Source organism: Periplaneta americana, chromosome 9 (assembly GCF_040183065.1).
Source record: "Periplaneta americana isolate PAMFEO1 chromosome 9, P.americana_PAMFEO1_priV1, whole genome shotgun sequence".
Lineage (NCBI taxonomy): Eukaryota > Metazoa > Arthropoda > Insecta > Blattodea > Blattidae > Periplaneta > Periplaneta americana.
Window position 1 is genome coordinate 67520737 of NC_091125.1, and position 20793 is coordinate 67541529.

General features: G+C 34.8%; 1 protein-coding gene across 1 annotated transcript in view; it reads left to right on the top strand.

The window, feature by feature from the left end:
• Window positions 1-20793, top strand: part of LOC138706046 (dnaJ homolog subfamily C member 10-like) — a 50509-nt gene that overhangs the window by 14913 nt on the left and 14803 nt on the right. Inside the window, exons 5-9 of the mRNA XM_069834951.1 lie at window positions 3014-3214; window positions 4606-4824; window positions 11422-11770; window positions 14266-14538; window positions 16763-16899. Coding sequence (XP_069691052.1) covers window positions 3014-3214; window positions 4606-4824; window positions 11422-11770; window positions 14266-14538; window positions 16763-16899 — 1179 coding nt within the window. The remainder of the gene's footprint in view (window positions 1-3013; window positions 3215-4605; window positions 4825-11421; window positions 11771-14265; window positions 14539-16762; window positions 16900-20793) is intronic.

A 20793-nucleotide genomic window follows, 5' to 3' on the forward strand; every position in this document is an offset into this window, starting at 1 on the left:
TTGTTTTCAATGACCTGAGTAGTTGACTTAACATTTTTTCCCTCTAGCTTACCTTGCTTTAACTGTCCGTAATCCAGCAGACACTTTATTCCTTTATTTGTCACTATTGGTCTATTTGAAATTCAGATGATGATCTGAATGTAATTTGGCATGTTGTACACTAAACATTATCTTAACTTGTGTCTGAAAAATTAAAATATTAAATCTGTGTAAATATTTAGACAGGCATTTCATTCTAAAATGTGGCATTGCGATTTTTCATGAAAGTATTGACAGTTTTAATTCTCCTATCTTAATTTTATAGATGTTCATACCTCCCCTCCCATACATACTAATCCTCCACCCCAGCATGTGTGTGTGCACACAAACTCTTTTTTTTTTTTTTTTTGCTCTCCCTCTTTTCCTCCCTCCCTCTCCTCATATTTTGATAGACACTTGCATACACTGTGATAACTAGGGAACGGATTTTTATATGCTAAAAAATTTGAATATATTTATTTTTTTATGTGCTAAAAAGTACGAAAATATTTGCTAAAAATGAAAAAAAAAAATTTTTAAATATGACAAAAATACCTTACTTACAAGGGAAGTATCACACCCAGCATGCCGAAACTTGCCTCGAAACTTTGGTAACATAACTGATGTACTATGAGAAGGCCACGTGAAAAATATTAGTTGCCTGTTTCCACTGCAAGGCCCCGAAATAAACCCCGGAATTTTGCATGTAAGTAATAGGGAAGTGGATACTAGTCGCTACTAGTTGGAATGGACAGCACTTCCTGTGTGCAAGCCAGTGGAGCGGTGGGTGGCAATCAGCAGCGAACAGACGTACGTGAGTCAAGGTCAGTAATACAAGCGGACAACTACAGGGTTATAGGTCTCGCAAGGATGGAATACCAACGGAAGGAATGCGAATCAAACACTGCAATAAGGAAGAGCAGGCGACAGGAAAGGTCACGAGATAACTTTAATGATATTCAAGATCAGTGTGACAATGAAGTGTTTATTCGTTGTGCATGGTGCCGAAAAGAATTGTGTTTTCAACATTCAATCGATGCCAGTCACTTCTGTCTCTTGTTTATACTTCATTGAGAAGATGGGACGCGAGAGAGTTTACTCCATTTCACACGTGCACTCCACTCTGCTCGCCAGTGAGGCAGGGATGTCCAGCTGCGCTGCGTTATCGTCTGGCCACAGAAGGATTCCAGCTTCGATTTTGGGGCCTTGCAGTGGAAACAGACAGTTAATGTTTTGCACGTGATCTTCTCGTAGCACATCGGTTATGTCACCAAAGTTTCGAGGTAAGTTTCGGCATGTGGGGTGTGATACTTCCCTTGTTAGCTTGAAAAAAAAAAAATGTTACTAGGTACTCACCAACCATTCTTGAGTGCTAGTAGTTGGCCGAGAATTGTGGTAAACAACAAAGGTCATCTCCAAATTCTCCATCACAAATGCATGCCGATTATCTCTGAACAACGACTTATACTGTGAAAATGATCTTTCCACATCACAGGACGTCAGACATGCATATTTAAAGAGAGGAATGTCACAAACACAAACACCGTCAATTTCACCTACAGCCACACCCTCCGATACTTGAGTAACTTCACATATTTTTTTATATCCACTGTTTTGCCGTGAATGCACACGTGAAGCAGCAGCAATTTGTTTGTTTCCATACAAATGTTGGGTTACCTGAGAGCTCGGATCTGCACTTACTGATTTACCACATGGATGGCAAAATAACACTTTTCCGTTGGTAGTAAAAATGTTTTTAAATTCATCTACATATTGCTGCAGACGCGATCTTAAACTCGATTTGATTTTAGGCATCTTAAGAGGCTAATATACACACGTCTTAACGTAAAAAAAGTTTCTAGCTACTGACTGACAATGTCAGATAAAAGCTTCCTATAATGACGCCACCACGTCTACACTATGCAGCTTATGCTTATGGTCCGATAACGGGGAATCGCAACAAGATGTATTTCCTCACTTCATAGGCATGAATGAGAGGCGAGAGATTTGTTGTGTTTCACAAACAAAGCGTGGAATGAAATCATCTTCAGCAACAATAAACATTCCTAATTATGTGTTGCAAAATCTCTCCTTCTTGTCCATGTTAATTTATTCTCATATAACAACACTGATATGCTGCCTAGCAGTTCTCAGAACTTGAGGCGATACTATTACAAAAATGGATCATGGATACACCACACAGCCCATAGAAACACGAAGCAACCAAGAATTCTTAAAAAGATAACGTATTTCTGAGTGATATAATTAATTAAATTAATAATTAAAATATTTAAAAGTTCTTGTAAAAAATTAAGTAAAAAAACTCCAAGATTTATGTGTTTATAATAGATTTCCTGAAAATATGTATTTACATAAATTTTTTGTGAAAATATGTGTTTTTATGTGAAATAAAATTCGGGTTTTAAACTTGAAACTTGACATTCGGAATTTTTAACTTTGTTAATTGTGTTTTATCACACACAAGAAAAATATTTAATTACATAGGAATCCGCTCCTTAGTGATAACTCTCTCTGACACTCCTCCTCACAGAGACACGCATACACTCTTTGATATATACTCACAGGCACTCACACTCCATATGCACCTACTCTTTGACATACTCATACACACGCACACATTCTCTTTCTCTCCCTCCCCTCTTCTTCTCTCCACCTGCCTTCCCTTCCCTTTCACATCCCCTCTCCCTATCTCTTCCTTTCTCTCACTCGTCCTTCTTTCTCTTTTTCCCTCTTCCTCTTCCAGTCCTCCCTCCCTCTCCTGCTCTCTCTTTAAAACACTTGCTGCTCACTCACTCGCTCACTCACTCACTTACTCACCCATTCATCCACCCACACTATTTGTGTACATGTCTTAGTACAATACATCATACTTGAAAAATAAAGGTGTTAAATAATACTATTTGCTATTTATAAACATTGTTTAAGATGAAACTGCATTGCAATGAAAGTGAAAGCACGATATTTGTTCCAACAGAGGGAGAAATACACTGGAGATCGCAATGATGGTGATATGCTGCGTTTTATATTGTCACGTCTTCCTGCAAAAGTAATAAATGTTGATAAGGGATTATGGGAGAATGATCGTGGAAGTGCACCATGGTTGCTGGCAATCTGCAGAGGAAATGATGGTGGTTGCCTGGATTCTGACACGAAGCTTAAGCTTGCGGCCATGCTGGTAACGTAATCATAGTACATGTAACAGCTGTTTAATTTAATTTGTATTAATGTTGTGAGGTGTAAAAAGTTAGTAATTCTATGGCATTAATATCGTACACACATTTATAAAGTAAAGTTAGATTTAAATGCACTGCCAGCATACACCAGATCATTATAGAGATATAGCTAGTACAGACAAAATAGAATTATGTTATTATGTATTTATAGAGATATACAGGGTGAACTGTAAGTAATGTCATTAATTTCAGGGGTTATTCTTTGAGACATTTCAAACAAAAAAGTTTAATACAATTTTGCTCGTTTTTGCTTTCTTTTCTAGATAAAAATTGTTTTATATGAAAATTTCATAACGTGTTTTGGAAAAGCCATTGATTTAATTCCCAATATGCACAGTCAATTTAAGACAGTAGTGTATTATGTTAATAAATAAGTGTGCAGAAATTTTATCCAAACAAATGTAATATTTTAAAATTCCTTTTCAGAATGAAAAGTTATATTTGTTCAGATCAAATTTCTGCACATTTAAAGGACAAAACTAAAATTCTTTCAAGCTTTTGTTATCATAATACACTTCTCTCTTAAATTGGCTGAGTATATTGGTAATTCAATCAATGGCTTTCCCAAAGCACGCTATGAAATGTTTCATATAAAACAATTTTTATCTCGAAAAGGAAACAAAATCGAGCAAAATTGTATTAATTTTCTTTGTTTTGAAATGTCTCAAAGAATAACCCCTGAAATTAATGACATTACTTATGGTTCACTCTGTATATGTGAAAAAATGTAACAGGTAAAAATGTTGATTCAAGGCACAGAAAGCTTTTCTGGACTCAAAAGTATTTCTAAATGATTCTAAGAGTGACGAAATACAGAAAATAAATGGTAAGGTATGATACAGTATCTGAAGATGCCGAAAGTATTTTCTGTCACTTTTGAGTGATGTATGTATGTAAACGTTTATGGTCAAATATTGATATGTGCTTCCTTATTAAGTAGTGCTTTGATGATCGAAGGTTTGCATTAATGTATGGCAACTAGTATATTTGTTGGATTTCTTCGTCCTGGTCCAGAAAGAAACTTAAGTCAGGAAAAAAATTACTATCTTTTCTTTCCTGATAAAGTTTCCTGGTTTGTAGATAAGTATATCAGTTGATCAACATTTTAATCGACTGCAGATGTACCTGCAAGAAAAGTCTCATTACTATGGACATTTCTGATGACAAGAGCAGTCAACTAAAGTAAAGAAATGGAAAACAGCAAACTTTTGAAGATTGCAGCATTTAAGAAATCAAAAAAGGAAACTGCCCTACCACTATAAATTATTTAAATTTAAATTAAACTTAAAAAATGTAGCTTCTTATGTAAGAAACTATTTTGTTACTTTTACAGGAAGGTTTGACTATGGTAGGTCAGATTGACTGTGAGAATAATGAAGAACTGTGCAAGAAGTTTGGTGTAACAGACAGTGATTTAGTTTATTGGGAGCCACTGGAAGAGCATCCAGATGGTGTAACACACAGAATTTCAGGCACAGATGCTAAAGAAATTGCAAAGGAAGTTCTATCCTTTCTGCCTGAACCCTCCATGTTGGACGAAGAAGGTTATGAAGTAGGTAAAGTTAGATAAAAATGAGAGAGAGAATGTGTGTGCATGTGTGTGTGTGAGAGAGTGTATGTGTGTGTGTGTTATACAGCTAATCTATAAACTATAGTTGTTTATGAGAATCATTTGCATCACTATTATGTATTTGAATATTGGTGGACTGTAATACTAACTGGAGTGAGTGCATTTTTTCCCCCTCTATGGTGAACATTTTAAGAAATTTAACAGATGGCTTTATATTCCGTGAGATCAAAGCCCAAAGTACAGTTGCTCCAAAAAAGATTGAACACCTAATATTTTCAAGTATCTCTTGGACACATCTGTGCATGTGTTATACCATCTCGATCAGTTCACACCGTATGGAAAATAATAACTTTATTACATCGTTGTGGAGATCGAAATGGTTGAATTTAATTGATGAATCTTTAAATTACGGTAACTCATTTTAATCACTTATATTAAAAAATTCACACATCACTTTTAATTAGGCATATCCGTCAACGTTTAGTAGTATGATACACATGTGAAAGTTTAGCGTAGATGGTTAAGGCATAGGGCAACAAATCTGAAGATTGCGAGTTCGATTCCAGTCTGTTATTTTTCTTTTCCATTTCATAGATGACGTTTATGGTTAATGTGTTTAAAGATAATATTTTGCGAAAAGTTAATTAATGTTTAATTCTTTACTGTTTATTATGAAAAATGTTTTTGTGTTTTCTAATGGAATGTTTGAATAACATTTAAAAACAGTGAACCCAGGGACGTACGCAAGAGGGATGGTTACTGGGTTAAACCCTCCCCCTCCCCCTTACCCTTGAACTTAAAAGAATGACATATTTAAATTTCCGTATTCTTTTGTCCGTAATCGTTTATCTATACAGAGTTAGTTAAAAGTTCTGCACCACTAAATAACTTTTGAAGCATGTGGTTCAGTGACTTGAAACTCTGTGTTTGGGGATAGCAGTATATTAAGAACTCGATAATGGTATTACCGAGTTTTTTCTACTTCCGGTTTAACTGGAAGTAACTCTAACTCTCTTATTTTAATCGAAATGCCCAATATATTTTTATATTTTCGAATAATGCTCATTAAGAGCTTTTCAATAGTACCCACACTAGATACTTCTGTACAAATTTATTGTTGCTAAATCAAGGAAACAGAAAAGTGTAGGTTTAACGGATAATACGAGTAAAACACTTTTTTTTTTACTGTGATTTGACTGTCCTTTCTTTATATCCATGGAATACAAGTAAAATGCTTCTTCTATTTACTGTGATTTGACTGTCCTTTTTTATATCCATGGAATACAAGTAAAATTCTTGTTCTGTTTACTGTGATTTGACTCTCCTTTCTTTATATCCATGGAATACAAGTAAAATGCTTCTTTTGTTTACTGTGATTTGACTGTCCTCTTTTTTATATCCATGGAATTATGTTTATTGATACAGGAACATCTTATTTAAGGGATTGAATCTCACATGTAGTGTGTTAAATAATTCTATCTGATGTTGAGCGAAAGGGAAAGAATTCTAATTTTAATTATGCTTAGCTATGGAGACAGGCAACGATCTCATTGAGAGGCGGCGAATTTATTTAATGATATGTATCCAGGTCACAATCTAATTCCACATACAACAGTGACAAGGATTGTAAGGAAATTTACTGAAATCGGAAGCGTAAAGCACTTACCAAGATCAGATCGCCAACAATATCCATGTCTCTCATAACAACGTGGTATGAGCTAAATAATAAAAATAATAATAATAAAATTTGAACCTACACCAGTCTCCAGTTGTCACTGATCAATTACAATCAGTACTGTAGAACCTTCTTTATTAATATTTTTCGTTCTAATTAATGTTTTGAATTCAGTATGCAGATTTGTTGCTGTATTTAGTAGGGGACTTCGTACTGGCTTAAAAGGATAAACACCTGTTGGTGTTCATAGAGCTAACCCTGTAGCTACCATGCAGCTCTCCAACTTGTCCTTTCTCTTTCTTCCATATCCGAATAAGAATCTGGTTAACATGTAAACTTACTTTTTTTTTTTTTTTTTTTTTTTCGTTGTTGGTAACTCTATAGCACCAATTAGATGCTTTACGGTTGTGCTAACAGATGGAGTTACTTGTCAACAATGTGATGCTGAAACGTGTGTTCAGGTTACTGCCCAGCGACAGTCCTGATGTACTTTTTTTATATTGTGATGATTGGTTAATTTATATTAACCCGGCACACTCACAATCACACTCACATTCATACAAATTTCCAGACTCTAGACACCAAGGGAATTCCTCTTCTTCAAGAAAAATTCACCGAGAGCCTAGCCCGGGAATCGAACCCGGGACCTCCTGATCTGGAAGCCAGCATGCTGACCAACAGACCGCGGAGGCAGTCAAAACTTACTTGAAAATGTGCTCATGTGAACGCAGTGTCAGGACTCTGTGATATACATTATCAAGAGTGTGCTTAATCTTTTGTGGAGCGACTGTACATAGGTAGTCTGCTAGAATATAATATGGAGAAGCAAAATTTAACAGTATTCAGATAATTGTACTAAATTCTTTTGCCTTCATATTTTAATCAAACTTGAAGACACTTACATCTTTTTATTTATCTGTACATTGCAAATATGTAACCAACACAGTGGCTCAGTGCTATAGCACTGGTTTTCTAAGCTTGGAGCCTGATTCAAATCCCACTCTGCTCTGAATTTATGCAGTAACTTGCGTTGGGCAAGCAGGCAACATTGGTTTTCTCTGGGTACTCCAGTTCTTCTCTGATATTCCAACAATTCTCCCACTGCTTGTGATGCATTCTGGTTAGTCTCTGATGAAATAAGTGTTTTATGCTTTTCAGCAGTAGCAAAATCTATGAGCAGACTCATCTGCTCATAAATTCGGGGTAAATAACGACAATTTAAGGGCTCTGACATTGGACAGAAACGTTAGTGATATGTAGATAGGTCTTCAAGAGGATTTTCTTCTATAGGAGATTCAGAGAAGTTGGATCTTTTCTGAGAACAAATCTCTGACAGCATGTTAAAGAAGTGACATGTCAGTAGGATGTGGAAAATTTTGTAATAACTTCACTCGCTCAGGATTGGGCTATATAGTTTTGTTGGTAATAATGTATCCAAGGATAATGATGGTGCTGGTGGTAGTGTATCTCAGTATGTTAATAGATTTGATTGAAAATGAGCTCTTTTTCTTATTATTTGTAATAAATTTATTGAGGTAAATAAAAGTGTCTTTGCTGCTCTGTGGTAGAGTCTATACCTCTCTGAAGTAAAGCAAACCCATTAGTATCTCAAAAGGGTTATGTTTAAACAGAAAGTGTCCCAGCAACTTCAGAGGTTGTATGTGGTTCATTCTCTCCAAGTTTAGGGATATGATGATGATGATGATGATATGCACGTATTTATTTTTATTTATTTATTTCTCATCAATCTTGTCTGGACATGGTGGAATTTGATGCAATATGCACATGTAAGTTATTGGTACTGTGTCCATCATATTTTGCAACTTTACGAGGTATGTAGGAAAGTAACCAGCTATTTTGAATATCTCGAGAGGTGTGCAGTCTTGATATAACTTGGCAGGCAGTTAGAGAGAATCTTACTGCACATACATGAAAAGTCACTCTCTCATAGGCTATTCGGTCAGCAGTGAGTGAGCTTGTGTACTGCGTGACTGTCACATTCACAATAACTGAGTGAGTGGATCAGCGAATCTGCATCAAGTTTTGCTTCCACATTGGATATTCGTCCATAGAAACTATTCGAATTATTAAAATGACTTTCGGGGATGATTCAGTTAACGAAGCCTAGATAAAATTACGATGAAAGAGTAATGGAATGGAGAAAAATTCTCTCCGGCGCCGGGATTTGAACCCGGGTTTTCAGCTCTACGTGCTAATGCTTTATCCACTAAGCCACACCGGATACAACCCCGGCGTCTCAGATTAAGCTCCAACTCTTGGGTTCCCTCTAGTGGCCGCCCTCTGCACTACGTCATAGATGTCTATGAACGTAGGACCGAAGTCCACACATGTGCTGAGGTGCATAGAAATATCATATGTACTTCGGTACATTAAAATAATATACTAGATAAAATTGTAATACTGACACTTTAAATATGACCAGGTATATGCTGAAAGGACTACAGCAAGCAGAACACAAAAATTGTTGAAATCATGTGGGCTGCAATCAACGAGAATCAGTGATTGACAGTGCAAGAAGTAGAAAATAATTGGAGATTTCACGGGCTGCTGTTTTAAACATTTTGACAAAGGATTTTTGGATGAAACTTGTGGGAGCAAATTTAATGAAAATTCTCCTATCCATTCATTCTTCACTTCTTGCGCTTTTTTTTTTTTTGGTCAAAACATTGCATCATCCAGGTCTGTTAGCCTCATTATAGCCCGACTCCTGACTTTACCCAAAGCTAAAATCGTCATTGAATGGGAGGAATTCGTAGATCATGGATGAAATTAAGGCTAATGTGATGAGTAGAGACGAGAATTTCATGCACTATAAAATTCCAAAATATCCATGCATTCATGCACTATCAAACTATGAAACATGCACAATCAAGCAAAAAATACATTAAAATATGCATTTTCATTATTGTTCCAAATGTCTTATTTCACTTCGTTTTTTTTTGCATAGTTAACAACTAACAACATTTTCAAATTGGTTTCTGTGAGGTTGTCAGTCACTATGTTTTGTAGGCAGAGAATGACCTCTCTACATCACAAGAAGTTACGGGTGCAAACTTGAATGAACATATTTGTGACAGTGTCAGGTCAAATTCTTCATTCAAGTTTTCTCCACAAATAACCTTTGCTGAACGAAAGAATCCGTAGTCCGGGTTCGCATTTATGATCCTGTCCAGTTTGTTTTTCATCGTTACACCCAATTTCCCACGGGCATAACTGGGGGATTTATGGAATTCTTTGCAGATTCTTTCCTTTTCTACATTTTTACAATATGTGAAGCAGATGCAACATGCTGGTCGACTTGAAATTTTTTAGTACATTTTATCTGAAATTATCATATACCTTACGCTTACTTAGATACGATTTAATTAATTATTTTAAAGAAATTTTGTAATTTTTTACTGTCATAGAAAATATTCGGAAACAGAATAACAATGCTTACCTCTTTACTGCAACAACTGCAGAATACAACATCTCCATTTGATGAAATAAAAGCCTTTCCTTTAATCTATTGTACAAGGAGTACACTTTTAAAACTTTTAATTGGAAACGTATTAGAACCACATTAACACACGCAAACAGAATAAACAAACACATTAACCACTTACGAGGTTCACACACACACTGCAAAGACAGTTTAACGAATGATTCCAGTTTTAGAAGAATCTAACTAATTGCTACTAGTATTGAAAAAGGGAGAGAATTTACAACCTCTCTGAAAGAGGGTGCATTTGACTTAAATTATTTGTCACCAGTTTCCTTGAACTCTCCATATTTCCTCTCTACTATTCTCAAAATATCCAACGTAATAAATCCATTTATGACACACAATCTATAGAGGATCGTGGGTAATATGTTGTAAAAGCGAATTTCCGTCCAGGGAAAGGTTCTCTAACATCTTATTGTGAAAATCTTAACATTTTATTTCATTTTTATTTTATTTAGTTTTTTCTTTTTCTTCTTCATTCCTGATTCTTGAAGCTAAAATAAGGGACATAAAAATCGAGAAACTGAGGTGTCCACTCAAAATCATTCAAACATGAATTTAAACTGAATATAATGTATATTACATGAATTATTAAGCTAAAAATTGCTTAAATATGCATTATGTATGTTTTTATCCCAAAAAGGGCAAAACATGCAAATATTCACGAAAAAAGTACGCATATTTTGAACCGGAAAGTAATGAAATGGATAAGTACTAAGTTTCAGCTATGTCCTGTATTCTTATAAAAACATGCATTTACATGGAATTCTCGTCTCTAATGATGAGACAGCTGCAGGTGATATTGAAAGAAGACTTGAAAACTGTTTTAAAAGTAAAAGAAATGATGGGATAAATGTGTGAGGCTCCAAGGGGAGTACTCAGAAGGTGACTAAGACTCCATTATTTTAGGCAGACTACTTTTTCCTGAATATCAAATGGCTGGATTCTTGCGAACAGACCCCTATAAAGAATCTAATGTATCTTAAATAAAGGGTATCCTCATTTCTCGTGAAAAACAACAACTGAATAGACTACAGTGAACTATAGTGGACTTTATGTTGTCAGCAAACTGCTGGATACATTAAGAAGATTGATTAAATAAGGGGTATGTATGTAACGATGTGAACCTATTAATAGTCTGTGAATAATATTGCGTCATGAGAGTATGCTTTTAAATCTACCCAACCGTCTGTAAATTGAGGTCCTTTGAGCTGTATAAATTCACACAAGCAGTGTGTTTCGAAGGTGTCTTTCTTATACATTCAAACAATATCTCCATTCTTTTTGGATCTTTCTGTAAACCAGAATAGATTTCAAAACCATTAGTTGAAAAACACTGATATACTGGCAGCCGTCCTTAGATTAAATGTTAAAATGTTTTATGTAATTGATTTTTCAGGACATGAGAAATGAACTGAAGATGGGTTCTCCATTTCCTTGGGTAGTATACTTTTATATAGGTGAAGCAACAGATGATATGGAGTTAGAACTGAAGAAGTTGCCTGCTCTCTTGCCTGATATGCGACTGGGAAAATTGCACTGTGGTCGATGGGCTGCATTGTGCCAGACTCTGCATATTGCCCGCTATCCACTCTTTGCAGTGTTCAAAGTGGGTGGAGGTCATGAAGTGCATCATGGTAGAGAAACTGCTCATGATGTTGCCAATTTTGCTAGAGACAGCAGTGCTGCTCCCAATATTAGGGTATTGGCTCCACCAGAGTTTCCTGATCTCTTGCAAAGCAACCATGGTAAGAGTTATGCCAGTTTTATAAAATTAATTAAGTTGTCTAGTTATTTGTACAAGTTGAAATTTTTCACTATAAAAATTAGAAATAATTTTATGTGGGTCCAACTGAATAGGTTATCCTTTATAAAGTAGCTAAATCACATTTGCAATACCCTATGTTCAGTTTTGAATGGCAGCGTCCAATACTTATTTTTTTACATTCACATCATAGATTTGTTTGCAAAGGATAACTAAAGAGAGACGATTTTACTGATCCAGTAATTTGTGATACTTTCGATTGTCTTGAGTTTAGCGCTTAGTATTTAATTTTTTAATTATGTCCATTTTTTAAAACATTGGAAATTGCTGGAATTGTAGTCATTTGGCCAGAAATTCACACAATGATCAATATGATAAAGATACTGCTCTCCAATTATAACTCCTGTGTGGAAGTAAGTTTCAAGAATACATTTGTAATATTCTGTTGTAACATTCATTTCACTCTTAAGAATTATTAAAAAAATTAAATGACGTTTGGTTGTAATAATAACATGGATGACATTTACTTCTTGATTTCTTGTTTCTAATACATGGCTGCATTAATTTGTTGACAAAACAAAAGAACAATACTCTGTGTCAATAACAGACATGATCTGCATCGTTTATCTACGTCTTGAGGATTAAACTTGCTCCGTGATGATACCTCATGGATATACAGATGTGTCAGAAGCTCCCATTTAGAATTGAACATGGAGCATATATGACACACTTCAGGGCTTTTCTGTCCCCTAATAGGGAATTTACAGGCATTTTCAAAACATTACAGGCAGTTTTCTTCACAACTTGATATGTTTGTTTAGTAAACTGTCCGAAGACAGATTGGAATGTCATAAGTGACACCATAAGTGACTCATGAGGCAACTAAGTCAGGGCCAGTTTCTTTTCCTCTCCATTGCACACATTGCTGACTAATAACATATGTATTTACTAATCGGACATAAGATATATAGAAACAGTTGTTCTTTCTCTGGCACATATCATCAAGTGAGATGTACTGCCTAATAATAGGAAGTACATACCAGCCAGAACCTCAGTCAGAGGTAACATGGTATGAAACTAAGAAATTCAATTAGTCCTAACCATCAAAGTCAGACTTTCAAAGAAAGACATACTACTGGTACTGCAATCTGAATTTCAATGAAGCATCTTTGTTCGTATTTGCTAAACATTTTAGAATGCTACAGATAACAGTCTACAAATGAAACTCACTACAAATATTTTATAAATGAGATTATTGTCTTCAAACTCACAGATAACACACATCAGATGCTCTTCTTTCTCATTGTTATCAACTTGCATCGTTTATTGCTGATAGCTCCACATACAAACATTGTTGCCACTAATTATTGAATAATCTATATAGATTTGTATGCTGAGGTAGTTGCAAGTCAACAGGTCATGCTTCAGTGAACCAGGGAGTCGTCCCTCATGCACCAGTACAGTGTATCTATGTCTGTTTATTTGTGTGTGTAAGTCTGTGAACAATAGGAATATCACTTGGATTTAATAACAACAATGACGAAGTATATAGTATATTTAAAGGCAGCTTATATGCAATAAAGTTAATTTTTACTAGGGATGGACAAAACTAAAAAAAAAAAAAAAAAACAGGAGCCAGCCCCTTTACTTTTAGGAGCCATCACATTTCTTCCAGACATACACTGAGGAAACCATTCGAGCTAAGATACAAATACATTTACTGAAGTATATTAAACAATATTAAATATGTATGCATTGCAAAGAAAAAAAAAACACTCAGAGACGCTCTGAAGCTATGTAGGACAATATCTTGAGATGCGTAACAAATGTAATGATATTAGTTTAAAAAGCACATTCGAATTTCTTCCTATAACCGCTTTGGTTAACATTATGTATTAGTTGTAGTGATATAAAAGAAATCAAAGTCTTAAAAAATTCTGAATTCAATAAACAATTCAGACTCCGCATACAATTTTTAGTCCCCATGGCTACCTGGCACCCGGAATTTGTCTACCCCTGGTTTTTACAATAAATAAAACGCATCTAGATATTTTAGATCTAATTAAAGTTTGGAATTAACAAATTAAAAAATATAAATTTTAGCACAAACTTAAAATAAAACAGATTGTGAGTGTGTACTTTATGAATCTCTACAAATTACAATTAATGACTGTAAACATATTAAATGTTTCAAATGAAAAATTTCTCCTTCTGTGTGATAAAATACATGTTCTTCTTTCCTAATGACGTGCTCACTACTAAATTATTCTATTGTAGCACTCATTTCCAACCACCTAATTGTGTTTTGTTTTCATATTATGTTCACTGAGCAGCAGTCCTGAACTAAGTAGCGTTGGATGATGTCAAGCTATACTCCATATATACCTACATTGTTGCAGGCTGCTAGGAGGCTTTAGATAACCAAATGCAGGATTCTACTCATAAAATAATAATGAAGTATCTGTTTTCTGTCTTCAGAGAGGGGAGCTTGGCTGGTGGATTTCTATGCACCATGGTGTCCTCCTTGCCTTCGATTGCTGCCTGAATTGCGGAAGGCATCAAGACATTTTGATTCAACAATAAACTTCGGAACAATTGACTGCACAATTCATGCTACTCTTTGCCGTGAACACAATATCCGATCTTATCCAACTACTATTTTGTACAACCACACAGAAAAACAGCAATTTCATGGAGACCATACTGCAACCTCCCTTGTTGATTTTCTTCAGGACTTCCTTAATCCTGCAGGTAATTAATTATGTTATATATTGCAAATAAAATCAGCTTATACTTAAAATATTTTCCAAAAATTGTTGTCGAAATAAAATATTACAGAGAATGGTGTATGAGAATACTGTTTTTACTCTTGCTAATTCTTAGTTTTGTTTTATATTATTTCATTGTATACATTCCCATTAGACTAAAAATATAAAATTTGTCCATGATCTGTATTAATATTTAGCAGTTTTAAAGCCTCCTTTTTAAATAAATTGTCAACAATGGTCGTTACAGTTTTATGTGAAATAGAAATTCGATTGCTCCTGAAAGCTGTGATGGTCATGAAACTATAATTTAAGCCCCCTGTTAAAGTGATATTTCATTCTGAAAGTTCAATCCATTTATGTATAAATGCAGTTTCTCGTAGATCATGTCTTTGAATAATATTGTATAAGATGAATCATCTTTCACAATCGCTTTGACCAAATTAACGAAACATATTTACAGTGAAACATTTTTTTTTTTTTTTAACGAATCTGTTGGGATCTAATTATTTCTTGTTTTAATGATGGCTGAGATTGGGAATTGAAACACCCCTAACACTCGTTAAATTTACTACTAGCAAATGCATTAACAATAAGGGGGCATGCTATAGCATCATAGCTAAGATGTTATGCTCCAAGCCAGAAAGTTGCAGGTTCAATTCCTGATGTGGTCATGAATTTTCTCTGTTGATCTAATCCTTCTGGCCCTATTATGGCCTTTAGTAATCCTAACAGACATGAATACCAGGTATATTTTCTTGGAGGGAAAGGTGGTGGCACATAGGACTGATCCCTTTGCCAGTTGTTTGTACAGGTGGGAGCCTTAATCTCCTGCTACCCTGTTTATAATGAGGATGACTTTATTTTTTTATATTAACAATAAAATTTAATAAACATAGAGTACAATATGATATTTTCACAAAATCACAATGACTTATTTTTAAGTACTGTACTATAATTAAATTTAGAATTTTCATATGCAAATACACAATAACATTTCTACAAGCTTACTTTCAGTCAAGATATTGATGCATATTATAAATTGCAATGTTTTGCTGCTAGTGTCGATAAGAATGGAGTCTCACCTGTCGTTGGTCTGTGGGTCCATAAGACCTAGCTGGGAGAACTTCATTATGTGTATATTCAAATGTATAATCCTTAAAAGTGTGATTTTCCTTTAAATGGAGTTCCTTAGAAGCAGGAGTCATGTACATTGTTTTTATGAATTCTGCCAGGACTTTTTAACTTGTTCCTTAAAAACAGAAGTGTTAAAACCAAGTTTTACTGTAATTGATTATATTTCTTGTAGAACCTTTATGTTGTTGTTTTCTAATGCCAGGCATTTGACGATAAAGTCATTTGACCTCTCGCACTCCAATATTTTTCAAAGATATTATCATGACCAGCCAATGAAGCACAGATTTTGAGGTGTTCCGAATCCATTTCTTGGTTTGAGTTGCACAATGGGCAGTTAGGGGACTAATGTAAACCTTTATCTTGAAACTATATAGGTATCTTGAAACTATATAGGTTAAACTGTTAAAAGTGTTATATTTAAACAGGTTATATACCTTAGACAGACGGGTCCCCATTTCGACGCTGGTGGTTATTTTTTTCCGACATAATATTCTGAAATATATATTGGAATACAAAACATTGGAAAATTTGTGAAATAAAAATAAAAATAGGTGTTAAACATATAGGAAAGAACTTCGAACCATTTCATGAGTACCTGTGTATGTACGAAAAAGAAGTTGATTTACCTAAAATTCTGTTCCCTACTGATAACTATGATTTACCTGTGTCATATGTGAATTTGTTTGACCATTTTATTAGTAGCGTTACAGATCACTTGGGTACATGGCTAGTGATACTGTAGATCATGTGTTTGTTAGTCATCATCAGTAATACATATGCTAGTTTATGCATAAGTAAAAATAACAGTTTGTATAAGTGACACTAGTCAGTGATGATAATTGAAGTTCTACTGTAGAAGGGGTTTTTAAGCCCCTCCCCTGTAAATTATTCTATCTGCCTGATGCTCATATAGATACTTACGTGTAGTTAGTTGTCATTAAGGTATCTTTATGTGATGTAACATTCAATTCAGTCCAATATAATAGAATTGGCACATGTTGTAATATTGTGACGGGAGAAATTTGGAGTGTTTGGAATTCATTGCAAACGAGAATTTTGTATTTTCATTGCAGTGATGAAGTTGACAGAAGAGACGTTTTATTCAACTGTTGGCCAGAAGTCTCCAAGTGAATTGTGGATGGTTGATTTCTTTGCACCATGGTGTGGACCATGTCAACAGTTGGCTCCAGAATGGAGAAAACTTGCTAAGGTTGGTTCCAAATATAGCGAGCTAATTACTTTAACAAAGTGAAAATTGATTTTGGACAGAATCCCTTTAGACTAGTTTCTTTTTAAATTTGTTTGGTTTGTTTCATCATAAAACTAATACCATCTGTTTACATCAGTGTATCGATGAATCAAGTTTTAGGTGGAATTTAGTACCTCATTTGCAATGTGTGATTTTGTTCGCTTTATTCTATAAAAGTTGTTGTTGTTTTCTAATGCCAGGCGTTTGACAATAAAGTCATTTGACCTCTTGCACTCCAATATTTCTCAAAGATATTGTCATGGTCAGCCACTGACGCACAGATTTTGAGGTGTTCTGAATCCATTTCTTGATTTGAGTTGCACAATGGACAGTTAGGGACACGTATATTCCAATTCTATGCAAATGCTTGGCCAAACTTATTCTATAGAAGTAACTTATTTGTAATTATGGTTTAATTGTAAGTTAGATTAGATTGGTCAGTCAGTTGGTTTGTCAGTCATTCATTCATTATTACTCAAATATGTTTCCTTTGCTGTGAGTCGTCTTCAAACAAAATCTCTTCCAGAATGTTACATCTATCCATATTTTCTATTTTTCATGTGTTTCTGAATTATACAATATGTGTTTTTCTTTTCTGACTTTTGATGGAAATTAAGAAAAATGCCTTAAAATTTAGTAGGAACACCCTAGAAATGGCTGAATGATGGCTCATGAAATATATATTTCTATAACCCTGGGAAATTAACAGACTTTATATTCACACGAATATTGTTTGTAAGGTACCAACATTGAGATGACATCATCAAAATTATGATCCTGCAGTAAATAGAGATGAATAAAAATATTTAAATTAATAATTACTTTCTTATTCATATGCCTTTCCATTTCCAAGTGTGGAATCAATTTCACAACATCTCTTGTACTTTCAAGCTGTATCCAGCCTTTTGGGTCAGTTAAGATTTCAACTTCTGAGGGGATTCTGTATTGAACATTCTATTAGTGTGTTTGGAAGTTAAGCTTCAGTTTGATAAACTTCGCAAAATAGAATGTTTGTTATCGTATGTTTTGTTGTTAACTAATGCTGAATTCTTGCCAGTAAAGCCATTAACTCTCTTGCTGTCCGATATATGATATGATATTTATTAGTCAAACAGCATCTATAGCTATTATGGCATACCTTCACATTCCTGTATTTAGGTTACACCATAACTCTCCATTACATTTTCCTACCATTTCATTTCTTTTTCTTCTCATATTCTACTTCATATCTCCTCTGTTACTGTTATTAAATTAATCAGTTATCTCTATCCTGCAATTCTAATACCATTTTTGTTTTCAGCTATCAACTCAATTTACATTACTCAAACAAATCGTAATCGTTTGGCACATGGCATTTCACTCGCATGCAGACTCTTATACCAAATCTGTCCATTCTGCTGCTCTTGCTTGACATTATTAACTCTCATTTTCTCATTTTACTACTACGGTATATTAACCTATTCCCCTTCACTCTTTACTAGGTTTCTAGACACTCATAATAGCATATCCATTCTTTCCCTCATTTCATCCATTACCACTTTCCATGATCCTGGTTCATTCATTTCCGCAATGTTCACTTCTACCATATTTCTATCTTTATTGTTATTGCTATTTTCTTCTACTGTATTACTGATATTTCCCATTATCATCTCTTCCGCTATGTTGTTGTTGTTATCCAATGCTGGGCTTTGGCAATGAAGCCATTAGCACGTGCTCTCTAATATTTCTCTGTGGTGAATCCAACAGGTATAACTTCACAAGTTTGTAGATGTTCTGCAGTCATTTCTTCTTCTTTGTGGCATAGAGGACAATTAGGATTCGTGTAAATTCCTATTTTATGCAAGTGTTTGGCCAAATAATCATGTTCTGTAAGCAGTCTGAATTTTGCTACTGCAGTTTTACGTGAGATTTCTGGAATAATTTCTGGTTTTTTTTTTTTTTTTTTTTTTTTTTTTTATTAAAAGTTCCATTTTTTATCTTCGACTTTGTTACATAGTGCTTGGTTTTGCTTGATTTTATATTTGTTTTTAATTAGTCTTTTCATGGATTCAAAAGGTAGCCTTTTATTTATATTCTGAATTAAATTGGAGCCTTTTTTTGCTAAGAATATCAGCATAATTTCCAGCAGTTCCGCAATGTGCAGGTATCCATTACAATTGAATTCTTTTCTGTAGTTTTTTGAAGTTGTTGAATCATTTTGTGACATTCTTTAATTTGGATTGACATCATTTTATACGAATTTGTTGCGTATAATGCTGCTTTAGAATCAGAGAGTATGACAGCATTTTGAAATTTATCTATTCTGTATAGTAGGTGTTGGAGTGAAATATGAATAGCCGTTATTTCCGCATCAAAATTTGTTGTATGGTATCCTGCTGGTTGATAAAATGAGAATAACGCACACGCAACTCCTGATCCTGAGTTGTTATCGATAGTAGACCCATCTGTGTAGATATTGCACTCACCTTTTCTGCATGCTCTCCAATATAGGAAAGTGATGTAGCAAAAAGTATAACCATTTTAATGTAGGTAGCATATTTTTATGTTATGGCAGTTATATCACCTACACACAATTGCAAACTGTTTGGAAGACTACACCTGCCTGTTGGTTAGCGGGTCCATATGATCTAATTGGAAGGATTGTTAGACAACTTTACTAACCATATCCCCTCTTGACCACTTAGGAGATGCTTATGCATGTCATGGCAGGTCAGCATTTCTCCATTTTTGATGGAAAAGTTAATACCTCTGTGATTCGGTGCCCAGAGCCTCATTTGTTAAAAACAGGTTGCGCCACTGATAGGTGAGGATGGGATTTGAGTGTGAGAGGTTGTGTAAAGCACTGCATTACTCTTTGCAACCCTGTTATCGTATATGAAATCTTGTTCTGCTTCTCTATGTTAGTTAAATATGAGTAGTCTTAATTATGGCTTGCACTCAAGATAAGTGAATAAATCTATGGTGCTAGGTAGAAAGGAAATAAGTCATACATTGCAAGTTTTCAGTAGAACAAAAGCAAAGTTTGTAATGAGTACCAATAGCATTATGATGAGCTAGAAATCTGGTGCTCTACATCAATTTTTATTTTAGTGGGTTATTTTACGATGCTTTAGGCTTAGGTTATTTAGCATCTGAATGAGATGAAAGTGATAATGCCGGTGAAATGAGTCCGGGGTCCAGCACCGAAAGTTACCCAGCGTTTACTGATATTGGGTTGAGGGAAAACCCCGGAAAAAACCTCAACCAGGTAAATCACCCTGACCGGGAATCGAACCCGGGCCACCTGGTTTCGCGGCCAGATGCACTAACCGTTACTCCACAGGTGTAGACCTCTACATCTGAAGAAGTAGGTTTTTTGTATTCAAATGGAGGTCATAACTCAACCACCAGTTTCTGACTTAAGCCCTTTTTACCGCGCACCATATATGTAATAAGACAGCCAACCTAAGACGAATAACCACTTCAGAAACTTTGATCCTTCAGATTGAGGGGTTATGCTAGGGGTTTATGACCTCTCGATGTAAAACTTTGGTATTCATATGCAGCAAAGAGTTAAAAAAACTCAAATACAATTTATAACTTCCCTGTTCAGCCATTTATTTCCAGTTTCTATTTAAAGAAATCATGATCATGCTACCTGTGCACTGTCAAAATGAAACATCTACCACAAAAGATGTGTTCAGCATATTTAAATTGTTTCTTTCATATCTGAACATGCAGAAATTTGAAAGAAGACATATGTCTGTCTAGAACATGTCTATACTAAGTTTTGTAAAACTGAGATCGTCAATTACAAAGTTTTGGGACTTACAGACAGCATAGTTATTTATTTCTTCTTTCTTCAAAAGAAAGTAA